The sequence below is a fragment of the Natator depressus genome, chromosome 20 (genome assembly GCF_965152275.1).
Source record: "Natator depressus isolate rNatDep1 chromosome 20, rNatDep2.hap1, whole genome shotgun sequence".
Lineage (NCBI taxonomy): Eukaryota > Metazoa > Chordata > Testudines > Cheloniidae > Natator > Natator depressus.
Window position 1 is genome coordinate 24,782,111 of NC_134253.1, and position 24,840 is coordinate 24,806,950.

At 52.8% G+C, this 24,840-nt stretch overlaps 1 protein-coding gene across 3 annotated transcripts in view; it reads left to right on the top strand.

The window, feature by feature from the left end:
* NACC1 (nucleus accumbens associated 1) overlaps positions 1-20,762 on the top strand; it is a 32,325-nt gene extending 11,563 nt beyond the window's left edge. The window contains exons 2-6 of one of the 3 annotated variants that reach the window (XM_074935741.1): positions 388-1,327; positions 2,637-2,816; positions 6,859-6,964; positions 7,316-7,413; positions 8,989-20,762. In XM_074935741.1, the coding sequence (XP_074791842.1) occupies positions 430-1,327; positions 2,637-2,816; positions 6,859-6,964; positions 7,316-7,413; positions 8,989-9,248 (1,542 nt within the window). In that variant the 5' untranslated portion in view covers positions 388-429 and the 3' untranslated portion in view covers positions 9,249-20,762. Of the gene's footprint in view, positions 1-384; positions 1,328-2,633; positions 2,817-6,858; positions 6,965-7,315; positions 7,414-8,988 lie in introns of those variants that run through there. The other 2 variants (XM_074935739.1, XM_074935740.1) reach the window with 2 other exon arrangements.
* Positions 20,763-24,840: the final 4,078 nt, after the last annotated feature.

Consider the following 24,840-nt stretch of genomic DNA (forward strand, 5'->3'; position numbering starts at 1 on the left):
CCCTGCTTCCATGTCTTGCCTGTGTCTCCGCGTGTCTCTCCACCTCTGGTTCTCTTCCCCCCCATTCACTCCTCTCTTGCTCTCCCTGTTTGCCTTCCTCTTGTCTTCTCTTCTCCCCTCTCCATGTCTGCATCCATCTACCCCGTCGGTCTGTCTCTGTCATCATATCTACCCACCCACCCACCTGTCTGTCTCCACCTGCTATCATCCATACCTATCTGTCCATCACCATGCATCTGATGTATCTTATTGTGGTCCCCGTGCATCCATACCCACCCGTCCGTCCATCTTGGTGCATGCCCACCCCTGGTCACACGTATCCATCCATCCGTCTCCTCCTCTGCCGCCCCCCCCACGTGTCTTTCCCCTCCTCCCTGTCTCCAGCAGACCCCCCACCGCTTCCCCACCCCAAGCCAGGAGGAGACGACTATGGCGCAGACTCTGCAGATGGAGATCCCCAACTTCGGCAACAGCATCCTGGAGTGCCTGAACGAGCAGCGCCTTCAGGGGCTATACTGCGACGTCTCGGTGGTGGTGAAAGGCCATGCCTTCAAGGCTCACCGGGCCGTCCTGGCGGCCAGCAGCTCCTACTTCCGGGACCTTTTCAACAACAGCAAGAGCGCGGTGGTGGAGCTGCCGGCGGCTGTGCAGCCCCAGTCCTTCCAGCAGATCCTCAGCTTCTGCTACACGGGCCGGCTGAGCATGAACGTGGGAGACCAGTTCCTGCTGATGTACACGGCTGGCTTCCTCCAGATCCAGGAGATCATGGAGAAAGGGACTGAGTTCTTCCTGAAGGTCAGCTCCCCCAGCTGCGACTCCCAGGGCCTGCACGCCGAGGAGACCCCTTCCTCCGAGCCCCAGAGCCCCGTGGCCCAGACCTCCACCTGGTCCTCCTGTAACACCCCCTTGCCCCTGGTGTCCCGCGTCAAGACAGAGCAGCAGGAGTCGGACTCCGTCCAGTGCACTTTCGTGGTCAAGCGGCTCTGGGACAACGGCCAGAAGGAGGGCGGAGGCGGGGGAGGAGGCAACAACGGGAGCCGCAAAATGGCCAAGTTCTCCACGCAGGACCTCGGAGGCAACCGGCAGCAGCAGCAGGGAGCGCAAGCAGGAGGCGGGGGCAGCAGCGGGCCCGGTGTGGTGAGCGGGCCCAGCACGTCCGACCAGACCAGCCCTGGCACGTCCAGCGCCTACACGAGCGACAGCCCGAGCTCCTATCACAACGAGGAGGACGAAGAGGAGGACGCGGCCGAGGAAGGCTCCGATGAGCAGTACCGGCAGATCTGCAACATGTACACGATGTACAGCATGATGAATGTAGGGCAGACAGGTGAGAGTGGCTGGGTGGGGAGGGGCCTTTCATGCTCCACCCCTTGGGGGAGGGGCTTGGGCCCTAATGCTCCACCCCTTGGGGAGGGGCTTGGGAAAGGGGAGGAGAGCTAGTGCTCTGCCCCCTTGGGGGCATGGCACAGGGAGAGAGGAAGGGGTGGAGCTTATACTGCTCTCTCCCTACAGCAGTGGCTGGGGGAAGGGGAGGGACTTTTATTGCTCCACCCCTTTGGGGAGTGGCTGAGGGATGGGGTGGGACTTCTGCTCCGCTGCTGGGTGTGGCATGTTCGCTGTCAGGGTTATGGGCAGGCGAGGACAAGGACTTGTTTTCATTGCACAGTGAATCCAGCTACACTAGCTGGAGAGTCTGGCCTGGAAGAGCTTAGAGAACCACCGAGAAGAAGGGTGGCCCAGTGGTGAGGGCGATACCTCATGCCCTGAAGACCCGGGTTCAATTCCCAGCTCCGCCACAAGTTCCCAGTGTGACTGTGCGCATGTTGCTCGGTCTCTCTGTGCCTCAGTTTCCCATCTGTACACTGGGGATCCCTGCCCTGCCTCCTAGGAGTGTGGTGAGGAGAAATACCCCAGCGGCGGGGGTAGGACAAGGACAACCTGTAACATCTGGGCGTAGAAACCTTAAATCAATGACCTGGGTGAGGCCTGGAGATGCTGGTTTTTCTGGGGTTTCTCCAGCTGTTCCAGGCTTCTCCTTGGATAAAGGCTCAGCCTCTGTGTCGTGAGTTTCACTGAGTCTCAGCCCAGTTCCCAGCAGGCTGGGCACACCCAGGTTGCTATCAAACCAGGGCTCAGTGGTGAGGCTGCGGGTTTTTCTCGGGGCTCACCCCACTCGGCGGCTAGAGAAGCCTGCCTGCAAGGGGGCGATTAGCCAGGGGATAAATTCACACGGACCCATGGCCGGAGAGGGGAGCTGGGCTGGTGGTCCCCATTGTAATAGGGGAGAATTCGCTCTTCTCCAGCTGGAGAGACAAGCCCCTCGCGCTCCAGATTCCATCCGTGCAGGGGTTAAAAATGACCATCGTCCCCGCCTCCCGGAAAGGGAAACTGACACAAAAAATCACGGGTCCTAGTCGCTGTAGTGAGTCGGCGGCAAACCTGGAAGTAGAACCCAGGAGTCCGGACTCCCAGTCCCCCCTGCTCTAACCACTAGACTCCACTGCCCTCCCGGATCCAGGTAAAGAACCCAGGAGTCCTGGCTCCTAGCCCCCTCCCACCCCACTAGACTGAATGTTTAGGCCTAGGAGCTGTGTTCTGTGTGTTCACCCTCTACTCCGCCGGGCCCCAACCAGCAGCGGCCGCAGAGAAGGTGGAAGCCCTGCCCGACCAGGTGGCCTCTGAGTCTCGCAACCGGATCCGGGTGCGGCAGGACCTGGCGTCGCTGCCGGCCGAGCTCATCAACCAGATCGGGAACCGGTGTCACCCCAAGCTGTACGACGAGGGTGACCCTGCGGAGAAGCTGGAGCTCGTGACAGGTGTGTGTGTGTGGGGGGGCCCAACTGGGGGGAGGAGGCAGAGACTAGTCTGGGGTTGGGGGCGGGGGGCTAATTAAATTGCAGCATGTGAATGTGCTGCCCCTGTTTTAGGGCTTGATCCAAACTCAGTGGGGTTCTTCCCTTACTGGGAGCTGAGCACGTGTTCCTGCGTGTTGGCAGACGGGAGCCAGTGACAGGAGAGGCAGTGAGGCCCAATGGGCTGGCGCTCACGAGACCTGGGTTCTGTTTCCAACTCTGCCACTGCCCCACTGGGTGACCTCAGGCAAGTTCCCCCAACCCTGTACCTCAGTTTCCCATCCCACCCTGGGTCTGTGCAGGGCCTGGACTGATGGGGACTCGGTCAGGGGCGGGAGCTCTCTATGCAGCAGCCAGCATGACAGAGGGCTCCAATCTCAGCCTGGGAAGAGGGCCCTAAAAAATTCACTGGACCGTGAAATCTGGTCTCCCCCGTGAAATCTGGTCCTCTGTGTACTTTTACCCTGTACTATACAGATTTCACGGGGGAGACCAGTGTTTCTCAAACTGGGGGTCTCCACCCAAACTGCAGTTGTGGGGGGGTCACAAGGCTATTGTAGGGGGTTGCGATGTTGCCACCTTTCCTTCAGCCGCCCTGCCCTGAAGGCGGCGCAGGAGAGCGGCGGGTGCTGCCGGCTGCCCAGCTGGGAAGGCAGCGCCGCAGCCAGAGGTGGTGACACCCTGCCACGACACCCTTATTTCCGCGCTGCTGCGGGCGGTGACGCTGCCTGCAGAGCTGGGCTCCCTGCCAGCAGCCACGGAGCTTCCTGCAGCGGCGGGAGGTTCCTGGAGATGGATCTGACCCGTCCCCGGGAGCGGCCCCTGCAGGGGAAGAGGAAATCCCGTCCCTCACCAGCCTGGCCAGGACCAGCAGCTGGAGCCTGCCATAGGGTAGGAGCACCTCAGCTAGGGCAACCCCAGCCCCGCCCTTCCCTGGCTCCGGGCCCAGTGTCCCAGCGTTCGGAGGTCAAAGGGGCCTTCGGCTCGTCACCCTCCCAACCATGGTATAGGCCGTAAGGCCAGCCTTGCCCTCCCCCCCCCCCCAAAAGTGAGGATATCCCCCCCCGTCAGGGTTCCCTCCCCACTCTGAACTCTGGGGTACAGATGTGGGGACCTGCATGAAAGACCCCCTAAGGTTATTTCTACCAGCCTAGGTTAAAAACTTCCCCAAGGCACAAATCCTTCCCTGTCCTTGGATGGGTACTACGGCTGCCACCACCAGGGGAGTTAGACTAAGATTCAGGAAAAGGACCGCCTGGAGTTCCTGTTTCCCCAAAATATTCCCCCAAGCCTTCACTCCCTTTCCTGGGGAGGCTTGAGAATAATCTACCAACCAGATAAGTAAACAAGGTGAGCACAGACCAGACCCCTGGGTTTTTAGGACACTAAAAACCAATCAGATTCTTAAAAAACAGAACTTCATTATAAAGGAAAAAAAAAAGTAAAAAACTCCTCTGTAAAATCAGGATGGAAGGTAATTTTACAGGGTAATAAGATTTAAAACCCAGAGGATTCCCCTCTAGGCAAAACTTCAAAGTTACAAAAACCAGAGATAAACCTCCCTCTTAGCACAGGGAAAATTCACAAGCTAAAACAAAAGATAATCCAACGCATTTCCTTCCTATTACTTACAATTTGTAATCTTAAAAAGAAAAGGAGTACTTGTGGCACCTTAGAGACTAACCAATTTATTTGAGCATGAGCTTTCGTGAGCTACAGCTCACTTCATCGGATGCATACTGTGGAAATTGCAGAAGACATTATATACACAGACACCATGAAACAATACCTCCTCCCACCCCACTCTCCTGGTCACGCAATCAGAGACATGAAGGTCGCTATCTTACAACAAAAAAACTTCAAATCCAGAGTCCAGCGAGAAACTGCTGAATTGGAATTGATTTGCAAATTGGATACTATTAATTTAGGCTTAAATAGAGACTGGGAGTGGCTAAGTCATTATGCAAGGTAGCCTATTTCCCCTTGTTTTTTCCTACCCCCCTCCCCCCCAGACGTTCTGGTTAAACTTGGATTTATGCTGGAAGTGGCCCACCTTGATTGTCATGCACATTGTGGGGAGAGTGGTCAGTTTGGATGAGCTATTGCCAGCAGGAGAGTGAGTTTGTGTGTGTGGGGGGGGGGGGTGAGAAAACCTGGATTTGTGCTGGAAATGGCCCAACTTGATTATTATACACATTGTAAGGAGAGTGATCACTTTAGATAAGCTATTACCAGCAGGAGAGTGAGGTGGGAGGAGGTATTTTTCCATGGTGTCTGTGTATATAATGTCTTCTGCAATTTCCACAGTATGCATCCGATGAAGTGAGCTGTAGCTCACGAAAGCTCATGCTCAAATAAATTGGTTAGTCTCTAAGGTGCCACAAGTCCTCCTTTTCTTTTATTGTAGGGAGAGTGGTCACTTTGGATGAGCTATTACCAGCAGGAGAGTGAGTTTGTGTGTGTATGGGGGTGGGGGAGTGAGAAAACCTGTATTTGTGCTGGAAATGGCCCACCTTGATTTTCATGCAGGTTGTAAGGAGAGTGGTCACTTTGGATAGGCTATTACCAGCAGGAGAGTGAGTTTGTGTGTGTGGTTTTTGGAGGTGAGTGAGGGGGTGAGAGAACCTGGATTTCTGCAGGAAATGGCCCACCTTGATTATCATACACATTGTGAAGAGAGTGGTCACTTTGGATGGGCTATTACCAGCAAGAGAGTGAGTTTGTCTGTGGGGGGGTGGAGGGTGAGAAAACCTGGATTTGTGCTGGAAATGGCCCAACTTGATGATCACTTTAGATAAGCTATTACCAGCAGGAGAGTGGGGTGGGAGGAGGTATTGTTTCATGGTGTCTGTGTATATAATGTCTTCTGCAATTTCCACAGTATGCATCCGATGAAGTGAGCTGTAGCTCATGAAAGCTCATGCTCAAATAAATTGGTTAGTCTCTAAGGTGCCACAAGTCCTCCTTTTCTTTTTGCGAATACAGACTAACACGGCTGCTACTCTGAAATTTGTAATCTTAGATGCTTAGTTCAGATATGGCTTTAGTAGTTGTATTTTCCCTGCCCTGGCTCCTCACCAGAGAGAACACAAAGAAAAAACACAAAACAAAAACCTTCCCCCACAGATTTGAAAGTATCTTCTCCCCTTGTTGGTCCTTTTGGTCAGGTGCCAGCCAGGTTATCTGAGCTTCTTAACCCTTTACAGGTAAAGGAGGGATTTTATGCTACCCGTAGCTGTATGTTTAGGATACCGCCCCCCACCATGCGCAGAAGTGAGGGTGGCAATATGGCGACCCTCCCTACAATAGTCTTGTGACCCCGTCCCCATGACCTCCTTTTGAGTTGGGACCCCCAGGGTTACAACCCCATGAAATTTCAGATCTAAGTATCTGAAACCATGAAATTTACAGTTTTAAAAATCCTATGGCTGTGAAAGTGACCCAAATCGACTGTGAATTTGGGCCCTAATGTTGGGGGGACCCCGATCTTGGCTGGGGGGTGCTTGTGTGGTGCTTGACACAACAGGGAACCTTGAGCTCGGCTGGGGGTGGGGTCTGTGGGGTGACCAGCACGGCAGGGGACCCTGATCTTGGTTGAAGGAGGGGGTCCATGGGGCATGTGGCTCAGCAGGGGACCCTGATCTCAGCCAGGGGGTGTCTGTGGGGCACCTGGCATAGCAGGGGACCCTGAATGGAGGTTCATGGGGTGCTGGGTACAGCAGTGGGCCCCAACCGTCGTCGTTAACCTCCCGTACCCTAGAGTATGCAGCATTACAGCCCCATCCCCTGTTCCGTGTTGCCCCGAAGCCAGGACCTCCCTCGCCACGCAGAAGCCGCTGTCTGTCACTGCCAGGTCGGGGATTGAAGCTTGTGCTCTAGCTCCGTTGTGTTGGGTCCAGGGGCAGGCTTGGCAGGAATGAAGGCTGTTCCCTAGTGGCACCCCCTTGTGAGGGGTCAGAGGGACATGTCTGGGTCATAATGGGTTTTTTTCCCCCACCCCGCCTAGGAACGAACGTGTACATCACCCGGGCACAACTGATGAACTGCCATGTCAGCGCGGGGACGCGGCACAAAGTGCTTCTGAGGCGGCTTCTGGCGTCCTTTTTTGATCGGTGAATTTCGGCTTTCTGTATTGTGGGGGTGGGCCTGCGTCTCTCTCTTCCTGTCCCCTGCCCTGCCCTGCCAGGCCTGACGCAGCACTGGGAGTCCGGACTCCGGGATTCTAGCCCCAGCTCCTGGAAGGGAGTGGAGCCTAGTGGTTAGAGCACAAGAGGCCAGGAATCAGAACTGGGTTCCCCCCAGCCTATGGTAAGGGACTGGCGGGAGTAGAGCAGGGGGAACTGGGAGCGAAGACTCCTGGGTTCTTTGCCCACATTTGAGTAGGGGATGGGGGTCTAGGGGTCAGAGCAGGGCAGTGGCGAGAGGGTCTTTAGTTCTAATTCTCCGTCCTTTCCCCCGGCTAGGAACACTCTGGCAAACAGCTGTGGCACTGGCATTCGCTCGTCCACCAACGACCCCAGCCGGAAGCCGCTGGACAGCAGGGTGCTGCATGCCGTGAAGTGTGAGTGCATGGGGCAGGGGGTGATTCTGCTGGGCTCAGGGGCTCCACAAGGCTGCATCCTCCGGGCCCCGTGTGGGGTGAGCCGGGGTCCGAAAGCCTGTCTCGCAGCAGATGGTACTGCCCCACATCCCAGTGACGCTCTGGGGCCTAGCCCGTTGCGTCTTCCTCATTGAGCGTCGTGCCCTTTGCACCAGGCTCATTACGGAGATCCTGGCCTGAGCGTCCAGAGACCAGTGGGGGGCAGGCCCAGAGACCCAGCTGGCACAGCCAAGTTCTCCAGGAGCTCTGGTTCTGGTTCTGAACATTGCAGGGTGGGGTGGGGGTCTCTGTTCTGGGTGACCAGATGTCCCGATTTTACAGGGACAGTCCCGATTTTACAGGGACAGTCCCAATATTCAGGGCTCTTTCTTCTGTAGGCGTCTATTACCCCCCACCCCCCGTCCACACTTGCTGTCTGGTCACCCTGGTTCTGAGTCACATGCTCCCCATAACATGACCCTTGTACTCTCCATCTGGGGAAGGGTGGGCTAATCCTGGCCCTTCCCCCTGTTAAAGGGCCAGACTCTCCTTTGCAGAACAGCACAGAGGAGGACCGCAGATGCACAGGGGGAGAATTACACTCATTATGTGTGTGTAGGGGGGAGGGCAGGGCGGGGGGAAGGGTGTAGGGTAGAGAATGGGGATCTAAAGGCAGAGACAGGTATTTACCATCACTGAGATCATGCCCCTGCTGGCCAGAGGCTGCAGAGAGACAGTCAAAAAACGTAGGCCCAAGCTAAAAAGCTTCTTGTTTTTTAAAATATTAATAATTCCCACCATTTATACCCCAGAGCTGATCTCGGCACTTTTTAGACTATTTTAATCACTCTGGAAAACGGGATTTTTGTTTGTCGGTTGCTTTGCGATAGTTGGTTCCTAACATTACAGAAGGGCAAAGAACAGATTTTTTTCATTTGTTGACAATTTAGAAAAGTTGGGGGGGAGGGGGGAGAAGTTTCAAAATTTTGGTGAATCAAAAAGTAAAAATAAACCATGAATAGTTTGGGTGGAACAAAAATTTTAGTTTCTGGTGGGAGCGAAAACAAAAACTTCAGAAATTGTTGGCGAATGGAAAGATTGGGAAGAAAAGAGTTTTGGGTGGAACGAAACATTTTGTTCCGTTGAAACCAGCATGTTTTGGTTTGACCATTTTAAAACGCTCTTTGAACTTGGAAGGAAACATTGAAACGAAAAGTCATTTTCAAACCGAAAAATCAATTCTTTTTTGTATAATTTTTTTTTAGGCTTTTGCCCTAAATGAGTAATTAGGTGAAACGAAAGTGAATTTGCAAAACGCTTTGGTGTTACTGAAGTTGCATTTTTCATTGGGGTGGGGGAAGTGTTTTGCCCTGTTCTACTTAACACCCCCTCGCTTCCCCATCCTGGCATTATGCTGGGCCCCCGAACTGGGCTGTAACTGTCTCCTGTCCTCTGTGGATCCGGCACTGGGGGGGGGTCTCGCAACACACTTGCCAGGGGGGTGCTAGCGTGGCTGCCCGACTAATAAGTGTCTTTTTTTTCGGCCCCGCTCCCCAGTCTACTGCCAGAACTTCGCCCCCAACTTCAAGGAGAGCGAGATGAACGCCATCGCCGCCGACATGTGCACGAACGCCCGGCGCGTGGTCCGTAAGAGCTGGATCCCCAAGCTCAAGCTGCTGATGGCAGAAGGTGACACCTACACCACGTTCATCAACGACACTGGGAAGATGGAGCCGGACATCATGGGAGTGGAGCACAGCTTTGAGACAGGCAGTCACGACGGGGATGCAGGGACCTCGGCCGAGAGCCTCCAGTAAAAACCGCTTCCTCCCGTTAGCCCTTTCCATTCACTGATTTATTTTATTTTAATTTCTTAAGTTGATTATTTTTAGCGTCCCACTTTGATTTGATTTTAATGTGTTTTTTTTTTTTTTTCGGTTTGCCAGGGGGGGAAAAACGTTGCACCGTCTCTTTAAAAAAACAAAATCATCCTCAGTTCCTAATGCAGTGTGGGTAATGAGAGAGGGGTCGGTGGCGTGGGCAGTTTCAATCTCACGCTGTTCTTACTGGGCAGGTGGATGTTTTCTTGGGTAGCCCTGTGAGTCAAACCGGGGAAATTCCCCCCTTCCTCCCCTTCACGTTGTGCAGGATCCATGCTTTTAATGACCTCTCGTTAAATAGATCTATAAATAATTGATCACGCTTTATATGCAGGTTCTGTTTATAGGTGGTTTGCAAAGGGGTAATAAATGATGGATCATGTCTCAAGCATATCAAAGACAGGAGCGTCGGATGTGTTGCAGCTGGGTCTAAGCTTCCCATTGGATTTGATAACCATCCCTGAGAACTGATTAACCTTGCATTCAAGCTTTATGAACCCTGCGCAAACTGCTCACGAATGGAGCCTTCGTAAAAAGTGGGACCGTACGATTTTACAGGAAAATAAAAATCCGAATTTAAGACCCTGATTTCTAAAAAGCATCTGTTCAAGACAGCATGTAAGCATGCGCTTAACTTTAAGCACCTCTTTATGTTCCTCTTGAATTCAGTCAAAATGGGCCTTTGACCTTAGTCATCTTACATGCTCAAGTCCCACTGATTTCTTTCATCCATCCACAGGCTGCAGTGACAAGGGTGGAGAATAAGGATGGGTCGTAACGTGTGTGTCTCTGAATGGGGGCTTTTTTTTTTTAAAGCAAGTGACAGAGCAACGCTCCTGGCTGTAATGTCTTTTCACATTGCGTCTACACTGGATTCTTTTCTTCTTTCCCCTTCCAACCACGTAGTGTAAAATCCTAGTGCAGCGACTCACAAGTGACCTCTATGGGGATTTGAACTTTGGGCAGAGCCAACCTAATTCCCTGTTGCTTTGTCTCCCTCGAGTGGCCAGGCTGCATGTGAAGGTTTGAATCCTCTAACGGGCCACATGTTTTAGCTCACCCGGTAGCAGTTTTGACTTTTATCGCCTCAAGTCTGAGATTCAGTCCCCAGCCAAGGGGTGTCATGTTACGCTAACTTGAAATTTGAGATTGTTGGCTGAAATTTCTTTTGGCTGGAAAAGGCAGATTCGCCACCAAAACGGGGTAGTTTCTCCAAATTGTTTTGGCCAACCCCTTCCCCCGAAACATTTTGTTTTGACATTTCCAAACTATTTCAGGTTTTAGAGTCGCAGCTGAGTCAGTCGGTATCCGTAAAAAGAACAGGAGTACTTGTGGCACCTTAGAGACTAACAAATTTATTAGAGCATAAGCTTTCGGGAGCTACAGCCCACTTCATCGGATGCATCTATTTCAGTGTTTCATCGTAACATTTGGTTTAGAAATGACCTTCCATTTTATTTTAGGAATACTGTAAAAAATGCTGCAAAACAAAACATTCTGCTTTGGGGTGAACGGGTTTTGTTCAGACTGATACGACCTTTTCCCTGTTTTGTTTTTTTGGAGTTGACGCTGACGGCGCTATAGCTACGCTGATGTAAAACCAAAATCCAGCATAGATGAGCCCCTGAATGCGATATGCAAGGCCATGCTTGTTTTTTCAATAGCACGGGGCATTGTCGGGGCAAAAAAAAAAGGGTGGGGAGTAATCTATTTGAATCCCTTCCGGTTAATGCCAGGATCCCAAGTTGTGATTTTAAAAATGTAGACCCTGATCCTGCAGACACAGACAGGATTCATCTGTTAGGATGTGTGTGTGTTCATTGACCGATTCACATGCTGGTTCTTAAGCACTAGGGCCTGTTTTCATTCCTGGAATTGATGCTGTATGTTTTCTTGAAATGACACTGCTTAATTTCACCTTCCCTTTCTTGTCAGTTTCACTTCTGTGCTGCTTTGCAGTCAGGGACTCCTGGGTTCTGTTCCCAGCTCTGGGAATGGCGTGTGGACTGGTGGTTATCACAGGGGGCTGGGAGTCAGGACTCCTGGGTTCTGTTCTCGGTTCTGCTACCGACTTACCGCATGGCCTTGGGCAACTCACCTCCCCTCTCTGTGCCTCAGTTTCCCCATCTGTGACATGGGGATAATGATTCTTGCCTTGGAAAAGCTGCTAAGTATAATTACTATTGTGGTTGTTGCATCTGTGAACATTTTTAAATTTAAACAAACGACCACACTCCTCCCCTCCCACACCCCCAAATTGGAAATTAAAATGCCAACATGAAAACATTGTTATCCCTCTTAGAATTTTTTTTTTTTTTTTTTTTTTGTAACCTTCTGTTTTCTTTGTAAGCCAATGCTCTATCCCGGGAGTTGGTGCCCCTAGGAGCAAATAAAACTTTCCCCATAATTATGTTATGGGGACAGGGAAAGTTTTTAAAAAACCATTTAAAATGTAATGTAAAAAAATCTACATTTCAGGGGTTGGGGACTGTGAATAGTAACTCTGCTGGGGTCTGACCCCCTCTTCCATCCCCCTTGTGTAGCCATGTACCCCAGCGGGATCAGACTGGGGTGATTGGCTGTTCGAGGTTAAGGATGGAGGCGTAACGCCGTGTGGACGGTCTCTCTCGTTGCTGTAGCAAGTCGGATCGATCTGTGCATGTGACGGCGGATGGGGAGAGGGGATTAGTAGAAAGCTAGAAAATCAAAACTGTTGTTGGCTTGTCCCCGGGGGAGTTCACACCCACCATGCTCCTCCCGATGGGAGGGTTCAAACTGTGGCCATGCCGTGCTGGAAGCATTCACCTGAGCCTCCTGAGGGGAGCAAGGGTGAAGCTGCAGTGGTGTGAACCTGAGGACGCTAAGCAGAGGCATGTGAAGGCAGATCGCTTCTGGCCCTGGGTCATACGGCTAGAGAATACCCAGCATTGGCCACCACGGGGGCTTGTGGGAAGGGATTGGAGGACCATCATCTATGGATTGTTGTGACTGCAGTTAGCTTATCCCTCCTATTGCTAACTCAGCGTCCGCACCGTGTGGCTTGGAGCCCGGTGGCAGCTGCACCTTGTGGCTCGGGTAGTTGTGTCTGAATTCGAAGCATGTGATGGGGGAAACCAGCACCTGAACCTGGGTTAAATCTGCTGTGAAGATGAAGCCAGAAGCACTCGCCTTCTCTCAAACCTACCCTCCATCCGCACTTACATTGCTGGATCAAAGGGTGTGATTTTTCACACCGATGTATTAAACTAGATGCAACGTTTGTGTGTGTGGACATTCCTATATGACTTTAAACCTGGCTCGTGCCTCTAAAGTTACAGGCGCAAGTTAAACCGGTTTGAAACCCATATAAGTGTGTCCACACACAACTAAACCGATTGACCTTAAACCGGTTCAACTTCTGTGTGCAGGGCTTAGTCTAGCTACAGAGGTTTGCCGGTATAGCTGTGTTGTCTGGGTGTGTGACATAATCACAACCTCCTCCCGGCACAGCTGTCCCACCACAAGACCCGGTGTAGATGCAAAGCTGATGGCATTCAGGGAGGAAATGCTATGCTGGATGAGCCCTTGGTGTGGGTTACCCCAGGAGGGTCATTAGGATTTAAGCGATCCTGGAGGACCAGAGAAGGGCAAACATAGTGCCGATCTTTAAAAGGGGAGCAAAGAGGCCCCTGGGAATCACAGACCAGTCAGCCTGACTTTGATACCTGGAAAGGCAGCGGAACAGATAATTAAACGATCAATTTATAAGCCCCTAGAGGACAATGGGGCGACAAGGAAGAGCCGGCATGGATTGATCAAGAACAAACCAAGCTAATTTCCTTCTTTGACAGGTGACTGGCCTCGCAGGTGGGGGGAAGCAGTAGACATGGTAGATCTTGATTTTAGGTGAGCTTTTGACACAGCCCCCCATGACCTTCTCATCAGCAAACGAGGGAAATGTGATCTAGATGAAATTAGTGTAAGCTGGGTGGCGGGAAGACTCAAAGAGGAGTTATAGCTGTAGGACTGGGAGGACGTCTCCTGCGGCATCTCGTAGGGGTCAGACCTGCGTCTGGTCCTAGTCAATATTTTCATTAATGACTTGGATAATGGAGTGAGGAGCGCGCTTATGATGTGTGCAGATGTCCAAGCCGAGTGGGGTTGCGGGCACTTTGGAGGACAGGGCTAGAATTCAAAAGGACTTGGACAAATCGGAGAACTGGTCTGAAACCAGCGAGATGAAATTCAGTAAAGAGAAGGGCAAAGTATTTCACTGGAGAAGGAAGAATCAAATGTGCAGCTATGAAGTGGGGAATAGCTAGGCAGGAGGTCGGACGGCTGAGAAGGATCTGGGGGTTCTAGACACAGATGAATGTGAGCCACCAAAGCCAGGCAGTTGCTAAAAAGCCTTGTATCGGTCTGGGATGTACTAACAGGAGGGTGGTGGGTAAGGGGTGGGAGGGTCACTGGCGAGGCCTTAGCTGAAGTCCTGTGTCCAGTTCTGGGTGCCACACTTTAGGAAAGAGGTGGACAAACTGGAGAGAGGCCAGAGGAGAGCGCGGAAAAGGATCGAAGGTTTTGAACACCTGGCCGATGAGGAAGGTTAAACAACCTGAGCGTGGTTAGCCTTGAGAAAAGGAGACTGGCGGGGAGGGTATCGGATACGGCTTCAGATGTGTTAAGGGCCGTTATAAAGGGGACGTGTCCACTGGAGCTAGGACAAGAAGCAATGGGCTTAATCTGTAGCAAGGGAGATTGAGGTCAGATATTAGGAAAAGCTTTACAACCCGAGGAGGAGTTAAGCTCTGGAACAGGCTCCAAGGGAGGTGGTGGCAGGGTTTTAAGGACAGGCTGGACAATTAGCTGTCGGGGAAGGTCTAGTTTTACTTGTCCCTGTCTCAGCACAGGGAGCTGGACATGGTGACCTCTCGAGGTCCCTTCCAGCCCCACATTTCTATGGATCTGTGCCCTTTATTCGCTATTAAACTGCTTTGCCGAATATCCCCATGCGAAGTGTGAGTGGCTGTAAAACCATTCTGCCCACTCTGCGATGGTGTGCTGATCACACACTTACAGCTGCATTTTGTATCAGACTTTTAATTACCCAGATCTTCCCGCTACATATAAGAGCGGGGTGATGTTATTAATATAGTGTTTTTCATCAATAGATCTGAAAGCTGCTTACAATCTTTATTAGTCATGATTTCTTTTAACTGGAAATACATTCCCCTCTCTCTCACGCACACAGCTGCAGTAGAAAGAAAGGGTGAGGGTTTTTTTGCTTACATTTTTTTTTTTTAGTAAAAACTTTTCCTCCTTGCCTGGAATGTCTGACCATTTGATCTTCTTTTTAATGAAAAGAGGAGTTGGGGGAAAGAAATGAAACAATCTTGTGTGTTTGGAAAACGGCTGCCTGCAAAAATTCCACTTCCAAAAATTGTAAGGGCATAAATCCTCTTAATATTTTTTAAGCCACCAGCTGTGGGGGGTTTGAGACGCCTTCCCACAGAAACGTTTCTAGTGTATGTATTTTTAACACTTTAAGAGCATAATATCAAAGTATAATCCTTTGATTGGAAGATCTTTTTAAATCAGAATATGTAAAATTCAGCCCCTGTTCAGCAGGCTGGCTCCAGATCTATGCGTCACTTACACTCTTGAACTAGAATTTTACATGACAAAAAAGACACGAGCCGGTGTGAATTCCACCTAGTGGGACAGATCCCCAGCGGATGTAAATCTGCGCGGCTCCAATAAAGTAAGTGGGGCCAGATCCTTAGCTGGTATGAATTGGCTGCAGCTCCATTAAGAACAGCCTTCTGCCAGGTGTGCCAACTTGTCAGTGGAAAAGCAGACTCTGCCCCTTGTGCATTACCCTCGGATAACTTGGGTCCTGCTTCTGTGAGATGCTGAGCACTGGGACCTGAGTCAGTGAAGCCCCATGGAGCCTGCTTAACTTTAAGCTCGCCAGAAGTTCTGTTGAAGTCAGTGGGACGACTCGCATGCTTAAAGTTAAGCATGTGCTTAAGCGCTTTGCTGGATCGGGCCCAGAGCTTGGTTGAGATTTTTCTACAATTCAGAAACGACGACGCCCACTGGCAAAATTCCAAATGTTGGAGGAAAAGGTTTTGATTTTATTTTTTTCCCCCTCTCAATGTTTCTTTCTGGGCTTTCGATCAGCTGTGAAGAGCCCCAGCAAAATGCTTCACGCTGGGACACAGTTTGAAACTTGGTCACAGCTCCAAATTTGGACCAAATGTCACTCGTCTATCCCCTCCCCTCGTTTTCCTCCCATCCCTATGTTATCACAATTTGTTTGGAAAGATTTCTGGTTCAGGAGCCCGTTGGTCTGGCTACTGGTGGCTTGCGTGGTTAACCTTGTCACTAGATCAGCATCATGGGTTAGTTTGGCTCTTGAAGAAATTAAAAGCCAAGACACTGGGATCATGGTAACTCACTAGGAATCAAAGACGAGCGTGTGGTGTTTGTTAGTTATTTGAAATAACCTTTTTTTTAATTGCTCCTTTGTTTCAATGTGTGGTTTGTAAACGTGGTGGTGTCTGAAACGTTTTTTTGGTGCATATTTTTACTGATTTCACGATCCACCCCACCCCCCCCCTTGATTTAAAAATAATCATTATGAAGGGGGAGGGAGGGGAATAACTGGCTTCCCAATGACACTGTAATCTGACTTGATTTCATTGTCAGAAAGGATACTGTCAAAGCATTGTTAGGGCCGCAAGCCTGTACGCTCCACTCTGGGCACTGAATCCAAGGGGACTATGTCTGTCTGTCATTACAGAGAGGCACGTTCTGTGAAGCTTGACAGGAAGCGGCCAGGCTCACGGCTGGGAGCCCCATGCTGCTCTGCTGGCTAAAATCTGAACTACTCACTTGTGGGACAAGAGCCCAACACTGCTGATCTAGGAGCCTGGTTCTCCTGTAGCACAGAGGGCTGGGGGGTTCTCATGTACAGAACAGGAGGATCTGAGTTCTAATCCCGCTGCGAAATTGCAAGTGATAATGGTTAAATCTGGGGTGGCGATAGGTTTGTTACAACATATTTTTACAAAGTCTTCAGCTGTTTTACTTATAACCACCATGGATTCTGAGACTGGAGAGGATTGTACAATGCCTGCTCTGTCCATAGAATCACAGGACTGGATGGGACCTCGAGAGGTCATCTAGGCCAGTCCCCTGCACTCAAGGCAGGACTAAGTATTATCTAGACCATCCCCGTCAGGTGTTTGTCTAACCTGCTCTTAAAAATCTCCAATGATGGAGATTCCACAACCTCCCTTGGTAATTTGTTCCAGTGCTTAACCACCCTGAGAATCAGGAAGTTTTTCCTAATGTCCAACCTAATCCGCTCTTTGCTGCAATTTAAGCCCCTTGCTTCTTGTCCTCAGGATCAGAACTCAGAGCTTCCTACTCTGCCCCTGATAGCCCCAGCCTGCCGTGTTACAGGAGAATCATGCTGGTTCATTCGCTTCGTGGTCACTTTTAATATTTCTCTTCCCCAGTCAGTTTCACTTTGAGTTCCCCTCTGGGCAGGGGAGGGAGGTGATAAGATTTAAATATTGAAACCAGACCCGCAAAAGTCCTATTTTTCCAGAGCGATTAAAACAGTCTAGAAAACAGAGAGCCTAGAGCAGGGGTAAAAAAGCCCTTTAAAGAAATGTGAGAGTGACTCTTGTTTTATCGTGGCCCATGTTGTTTGACAATCCTAGCAGCCTTTGTCCAGCAGGGGGCAGGCGCCTGGTGATGGGAAATAGCTGACTTCCCCTATAGCTAGCTGCCCAGTCTCTCTCCTCTGCCAGAGGGTGTGGGTTGCTCTCTGGGGCTAGGGAAGATGTGTGACAGCTCTTGCTTTTAGCCCTGGGGGGGTCTCCGGTTCCGTGCCCTGGGGTGTCAGCTGAGATGGCGGCCGGGCTTTGAGGGGGATCAAAGTGGGGCCTAGGTTGTTAGATAGATACAGCACCTGAGAGCTCGCTCAGCTCGGCTGTTACCTGCCCCTCGCTGATGCTGATCTGAAGCACATACCATAGTCCTTACAAAGGGGCCCTGAGGGTGGGGACTGAGGGGCACCGGAAGAGCTCAGGAGGGAGCCCAGGGCTGGGAGAGCAGGGGGCTGTGGGTCAGGATTGAGGGGCACCGGCACAGGTGGAGTCGAACTTTCCCAGCATCTGCCTAGCACAAGCCTCTGCTGCACTGAATTTACTTGCGAGCCATCTTGTCTCTAGGTGGGGGATGGGGCTGTGAGTCCCGGAGTAGAGGTGGAGTCGGCCATCAGGTGGGGACAGTCAGGCCAGGGGCCACATCCTTCCCCCACGACGTTCTAGGTTGTCCCACATTTGACCTGGAGCCCTGCATTCGGGTGGTGTAGGATTCCTGTGTGGTAATATAGTCACGCCACCGGGGGGCAAACTTCTCCAGAGCCTTCCTACAATACTTATTCACAGGGGCTTGCGGTCTGGGCATCTCAAAAGACCCTCCCTGTCTTACAGATGGAGAAAGGGAGGCACTGAGGTGTCTTGCCCCAGGACCCAGAGGAATCTGTAGAAAAGCTGGGGATAGAACCCAGGAGTCCTGGCTCCTAGCCCCCCCGCTCTAACCCACTAGACCCCACTCCCCTCCCAGAGCCAGGGATAGAACCCAGGAGTCCTGGCTCCCTCTTCCCCCTATGCTTCCTTCGGTGCTAACCATTAGACCATGTTCCCACTCAGAACCCAGCTCTCCTGACTTTGCCAAGTGCCATCCCCGCTGTGCCGCGCTGCCTGGCTGGCTGCTGTTTGTCATGTTGCATTCATTTACGCTGACTGGGACAGATTCCTTGGCCCAGGATATCAATCCTCCCCCCTGGTGAGCAGGAAGTGGGGCAGGATCTGACTTCGGGACCAGAATAGCGCAGCTGCCAGTGGATGGTCCTGTTCTGTCAGCACCTTTGGCTAGAGAGCACTGAGGCTCCGTCACTTTCTAGCACAGGCTGCCGGGGCCGGGGCTGTGATCGGATCCGCTCTACGCAGGCAGGACGGGAGCTGTCCCGTGAACGGAGCAGGGCAGTACCGGGTGGATAGGGACTGCAGGCCAGTGAAAGCTGTGGATCAGCGTGCGTTACGTTCCCCCTGCCAGCCCCCTCTCTGGGCCTGGTCCGCAGACCATCTGGCACAAGCTTTTAGCTCCAGAGGTGTGGCTGTCACACCAGGACTCCTGGGTTTTCTTCCCAGCTCTGGGACGGGGAGGAGTCCCTTCCAGCTATGTGCCTCAGTCCCCCCCCACTGACATGGAGGGAATATTGACCCAGCCTGGTGAACAACAGGGGACGAGGGCAGTGCAAGCTGACAGTATTTGTGGTGAGGATGCGGCAGGGCACGTAGTGTGCTGAGGGTTGGGGAAAAGCAGCCAGATCTGGAGGCTAGCAGGAGATCCCCTGGGATGGGGATTGCTTCTAGGATCCCCCCGATCCCTGTTCTTGCACTAGATGACAGCAGGGATCCCTGCCGTCTGGGGTGATATCGGCCCAGGGCTTCGGGCGTGGAGGGGAGATTCGGAAGTGTGGCCGGTGTCTGTGTGGTTTGGGGACCGTCTGACTGGAGCTTGAGCTCCCAGCTTTTCCCTTTGGCTCCCAGTGTCGGGGTGGCAGGTGTTAGCACCCTCGCGTGTGATGAGTTGAACCAATCTCTGCTTTGCAAAGGAGGGCTGGGGTCCTTCCCATGCCCAACCTCAGACCCTTCCCAAATAATGTCCCTTTAACCCTTTCACTCCCACTTGCCCACCCTCGCTCAGACACTGGGGCCCGTGGATTGATTTGGCCCAGCCCGAGCCAGTGCAGAGCCATGGCATGATCTTCGATCCACACGGCAAGGGTGGGCGAGAGAGGTTTGAATGTTGGCTATTTCCCAGATGGGCCACCTGGTGGTGCTGTTACTGTCCACATCAGTATGGGGCAGGGGAGAACTATCTTTTGAAGTGAACACTCCCCCCTCCCCGGTGGGTTTTAACCTGTGTTGGTGGGAGCCTAGAGATTAAAGCATCTAGGCCTGTATTGAGCGAGGGTCAGTGGGGAGGATCTGAGGGGGAAGGGAATAGGGATGGGGTGGATGTGGCAGGAGCAAGGATCGTTCCGGTTCTCCTCTCTCTGAGGCCTGAGCGCCAGATCAGAATCCCGCTCCCTCGGCTTAAAGGACAGTCTGGGCTTGTCCTCTCGGGTGGATCAAACTGAACCCCCCGTGGGAGGGCTGCCCAAGCTCTAAGCCCCCTTTCTGCTCCCTTGCCTCGGCCTCCCACTTCAGGCAGGGGGAGATACAGAATAGGCTGACCTGCCCCCTCTTTCCACTGCCTGGGAAGGCCCCTATGCAGGGTGGAATTCCCAAGCCCTTTGCACCCCATAGGCACTTTCAGATCCCTTTGTGCTGCTGGGGAATCAGACCCAAAACTTCCCAGGCATGTGGGCGGACACCGGCCGGCCTGCCAGAAAGCTCTGGAGTCGGGGGAGAAAGTAGCTCACAATAAGGAATCCGGTGGCGTTGGAACTAGTTCTGCATGGGGGCTGGTTCTGCTGGTTACTCCCCCTCCTTCCCCCGCTTGGGAACTGGCCTTTTGATTTAATATTGTAAAAGGGAAAAGCGATTTCAGTCCCAGATTCTGGAGTTAAATGCTTACTTCCCAGGGGAGTTGGGCATGGGAATGCCTTTCAGGACCTGGGTTTTAGTTTATAACGCAGGGGGAGGGGATTCTGGGGCAGGGGGGCCCAGTGGGAATGGGTTTGCTGCAGCCCCGTTTAGCTGAGCTGGGTTACTCCAGTGCAAGTCCACCACTGATGCTTTGGTTGTAATGGAGTGACTCCGGATTGTCCGGAGCTCAGAGGAGTGACTGCGGCTTGACACTAGAACTGAGATGGGAGTAGGTCTCACTTTCTGCAGCTCGAATTTTCTCTTTTTTTTTTTTTTTTGCCCCCATTCTTCCCCGCCAGCCCCAAGAGGGCTGAGATGGGCGTACACCCCTCCCAGCCTCATTGACGTTGTAACTCGGGAGACCCAAAGATGGGGGGTGCTGTGCCTTACGCAATGTGCCGGCAGTCCCAGATGCCCCTGCACCCCAATGTACTTGACACTATCCCAGGAGCCAAGGGAGAGCCCATGCCATAGATCCCTGCCTGGGAATGGGATGTTAGCCACACGCTCCTCCCCCAGGCCACAGTGCGTTAGCCCACACCCCTTCGCCCCAAATTAACCATGCTGGAAACCTGGCAATCTGCCCCCCGCAGCACCAGGCTCAAGTGGGAAGCCCTTCCCACCCCCCATGGGATTTTTTTTTTCTGAGCTGGCAAATTTATTCACGATTGTTTGCGTTTTCTTTCCAATCTGGACTTCACTTTCCGTATTTGAGTTGGGAAGCGGCACCTGGGTTTTTTCGCAGCTTTTGGGTTGGTTTCCCTTTCGTTGCCATCGTCGTCGGGTTTTGTTTTGTTTTTCAACAACAACAAAAAAGAACGAACTGAGGGGAAAAAAAAAATCTCTAATTTACACTTTAAAAAGTGCGAACGCCTGATTGTTCAAAGCGCGTGCCAATGCAGCATGGACACCTTCCAAGTGCTTTCAGTTGATGCAATTAGCTTCTATAATCTCAAGCATTTCTCCCCCCGATACCCCCGTCTCTGCCCCCCCATCATAACATACTTACAAAGAGGAAAACAAAACAAAAAAACCTTTAAAAAAAATTTTTTTTAATGCAACTCACTCTTTGCTCCCCGGCGCCCCCTGCTGTTGTTCTAACCCTGCCCCCGCCCCCCAATAATGCCAGTATTTGTTCTGTGTTATAAGTGCCAAGAAATTTTTGTGACTCCCTCATTCCTGTGACCTGAGAGTATCGACAATTGCACATTAACTACTGTAAAGATTTAAAAAAAAAAAAAAAGAAAGAGGAATTCAGAAATGTTAATAAAAAATAAAAAGGTTTGTAACAAATTTGCACACCCGGCTGGTTATTTTCTATCCTGATTTCACGCACACACCCCAGGCATTTGCCAACAGCTGGAGCTTGGTGTTTAAGGCACCTGAGAAAGCTGGGTTTAGTTCCTTGACCAAGACATTGCCAATTCTGTGCCTAAGTTTCCTCATCAAAAATAGGGGATCGTTCTGCTCCCTTTACCTACTTAGGGTCAGAAGGGCTCTCTGTGACCAGAAGACTTCCCTGAATTAATTCCTGTTTGAACTATGAGATGATCTTTTAGGGAAACAGCTGATCTTGATTTACAAATTACCAGTGGTGGAGACTCAACCAGGACCCTGGGTAAGTTGCTTCAGTGGTTAAATGCCCTCCCGGTTAAAACCTTCACACCATATTTCCAGTCTGCACTGGGCTAGCTTCAACTTCCAGCCTTTGGCTCGTGTTGACCCTTGGGCTGCTAGATCGATCAGTCCTCTGTTATCCAATAGTTGTTCCCCATGTAGGTACTTAGAGCCCGGGATCGAGTCACATGCCCTGGGCTGGCCGGCCGCTGTAAGGGGAGGCAGGGCCTGATGCGTCCCTGAAGAGCTGCTCCAAGGGAGGGACCCCATCTGGGCAGGTCATTGACCAACAAGCACTTAGCCCTGCTAAAAGACCTGTTGGTGGTGGGGTCCGGCCTTATGCGCACGCTCCTGTCCACCTCGCCAAGCCAGCAGGGAAACAGCTGGCGCAGAAAGGATGGACAAGGAGCCGCCTGAAACCCAGGGCCGGCATGAAGAATAACCCACTGCCAGGAGCACAAGTTTCTTTTGCACCATCCCGCAGCCCGGCACCTGGAGCAGGGCTCTCCTGCCGGGGGGCCGCTCGTTGGCAGTAACCCCAGGGCTGGACTTGAGGGACTCCCGGGGGTTCTTTGTACTCTTCAAAAGGAGTGAAGCGATGAGACCCCTCGCTAAGGGGGCAGCTTGTTCTCGGTTCCCAGGTCTGAGTGAAGCCCAAGTCCAGAGGCATCGCAGCCAAGCCACGTGATGCCACCCGGCGGCGCGCATGGGGCTATCACATCACCCCTAACTTTCTGGGTAAGCGGAACAGCTGGAGCGACCCGGCAGCTTTTCCAAAGCTTGAATCTGCCCCGTGGCATGTGTCTGCCCCCCTCACTCGTCGAGCCCCAGCCTCCTGGCTGTGCAGCCACCAGGCCTGGGCACAGGATTCCAGCAGGGGGCACACCCGTGCCCCCTGCAGCGAGTCCACTGCCCCTGGAGGCCAGCCCTCTGTCCCCACCTGGGGGCTAGCTTGGCTAGTTAGCACATCAGGGCGGCCAGCTGCCTCCCGTGTTTGTGCAGAGCTGGCCAGGATGGGTCCCAGCTGGGTCCTAGGGCACTGAAAACCATGATAGAAAAGCACAGCGGTGCCGAGCTGGTGCACAGTCCATGCCACGCGCCTGGCTGTTAACAGAGTGACTCCAGATTGACAGCAGGCATGGAGAGCCAAGCGACCCTCAGTCCGCATCTGCACAGCGCCTGGCGAGACATGGGTCCTGATCTCAGCTAGGGCGGTGTGGGGGTAGCGCCTGGCAGGACGAGGGCCCTGATCTCAGCTAGGGGGGGTGTGGACAGCGCCTTGTGGGACGAGACACCCCCCCCCCCACTTCCCCCCCTCAGCTAGAGCCTCTAGCAGATTACAGATCATTTCAGGGAGACTCATCAACTCTGGCTCAGGCCATGACATCCCCCCGTTACCCAATTTCCACTGGAATTTTAAAATACTGTAAAACGTGATACAGAGAGCGGTGATGAGAGACTATAAAAACCCTGTTATTGTCAAAGATTTCTTTAGCTTCTCAGATACCCCAGGAAAAGCAGCACATGGCTTTGGGGCAGGCGTGGGGGCTGATTTCCCACGTGGTAGCAGGTACCATCCAACTGTAATAGTCCTCACTAGGGGTCTGGTTGGGGAGAGTGGCCTAGTGGTCACAGCCACAACCTCTGACTACCAAGGGAGTTGTGGGGAGGGGCACCCGGGCCTTCTCACTCCACCGGGCTCCCACCCAGGCCCCTGTGGGCTACCAGCCGTCTGGCAAACAAGGCTGGCCTCTTCCTCTTGTCCCCCGCCCACAAAGTCAGCTTACTCCAAGGCTTTCCCTGGTGGGGAAATCCAAACCACACTAAGGAAGGAGGGTGGTTACCAATGTCCAAGGGCCACAGGATACTTCCCTCTCTGGTTGTCTCTGGGGTGGGTCCAGCCTTCCTCAGGCAGGGCCCTTTGGGCAGCTGTGTCAGGGCCTTGAGGCTTCCCCTCTGCACTGCCCCCCAAACGAGCTCATTCCCGGCCTTTTAATTCCTCCAGCAGATGGAGCATTTGCTGCAGCTGTGGTGAGGCGGGGCCCAAAATAATCCCTTAACCCCATGTTGCCCAGTGTGGGGTTCATACACCCCATCACAGCACAGGCAGGGCTCCTTGCAGGGGTGTCCACGCATCACCCCTGCCCCTCTGAAGCAGCGCAGCGGCTGCACACACAGCTGCCTCTGGCTCGTCACGCACGAGACAGAAACTCTTGGGAGAGGCCCACTGCAGCTCCCTTTGCACCCTGCAGGGGGCGACAGAGCAGAGGGAGCCCCCTGCTGGGGCGCTCGCATGTGCTTAGTCGTTATTACATTACCAAGCAGCGCCCAGGCCTGTCCCCCTAGGCGTAGCACCATGAGAAGTTGACCCCCTGTGGCTTAAAAGCACCCCCCGCCCCCCAGCTGCCAGTCACCTAAACTCATCCAGCCTTTATAACGGGCGAGGGGGGGGGCAGGCCTCGTTAGCAGCTGTCTCCATTCATTCAGCCGCTCCAATGCCATTCGCAGCCCCATTCCTGCCTGCGGAGAAGAGAGTGGCTGCGGGGGGCGGGATGGACACATGCCCCAGGAGAGACCCAGAACCCTGCAGGTTACCACAATTACAAGCGCTGGACACTGGGCCTGTGTCCAGATACGCCTCGTGCCTGGGATCTGCCCCCAGATCTCTTCTCCTTACGCCCTCCCGTCCCCCCAGGAGCCAGATCCGTTGCCTCTTAGGGACAAAACCCAGCCCCGGTGACTTTGTGTTCGCAACAAGGCCCCCGCAGCGCCCAGAGGCGCCGTCGTGTTCTGTGCCGGCTCTGCCTGCGGGATTGCTGCGTGCTCAGGGCTGTGCCCGTTTCCAGGCAGCGCTTGGGAAGGCCGGGGGCCAGATTCTCAGCTGGCATAACGGTCAAGGAGCCACTTGGATTCACACCCTCTGCGGAGCCCCGCCACTGATGTTAGACGAAAACCGGGACAGTCACAGCCTCAGCAGGTGTAAATCAGTGCAGTCCCATTGATCCCGATGGGAGAACGCCGCTTTACACCAGCTGGGGATCTGGCCCCACTGACCCCAGTGGAATGATGGATGATTCCCACATGCTGGGGATCTGGGCCCCCACTGACCCCAGGCTAAGCTGGCCTTAAAAGTCACTTCTCAGAGCACTGCGAAGATCCCCGGTGACAGAGCATTAAACGCTCCCAAGGCCGGCCCCATCTCAGCACACGGAGCCACCGACAAAAACCAGGCGCCTTTAAAGGGACAAAAACTGGGCTCA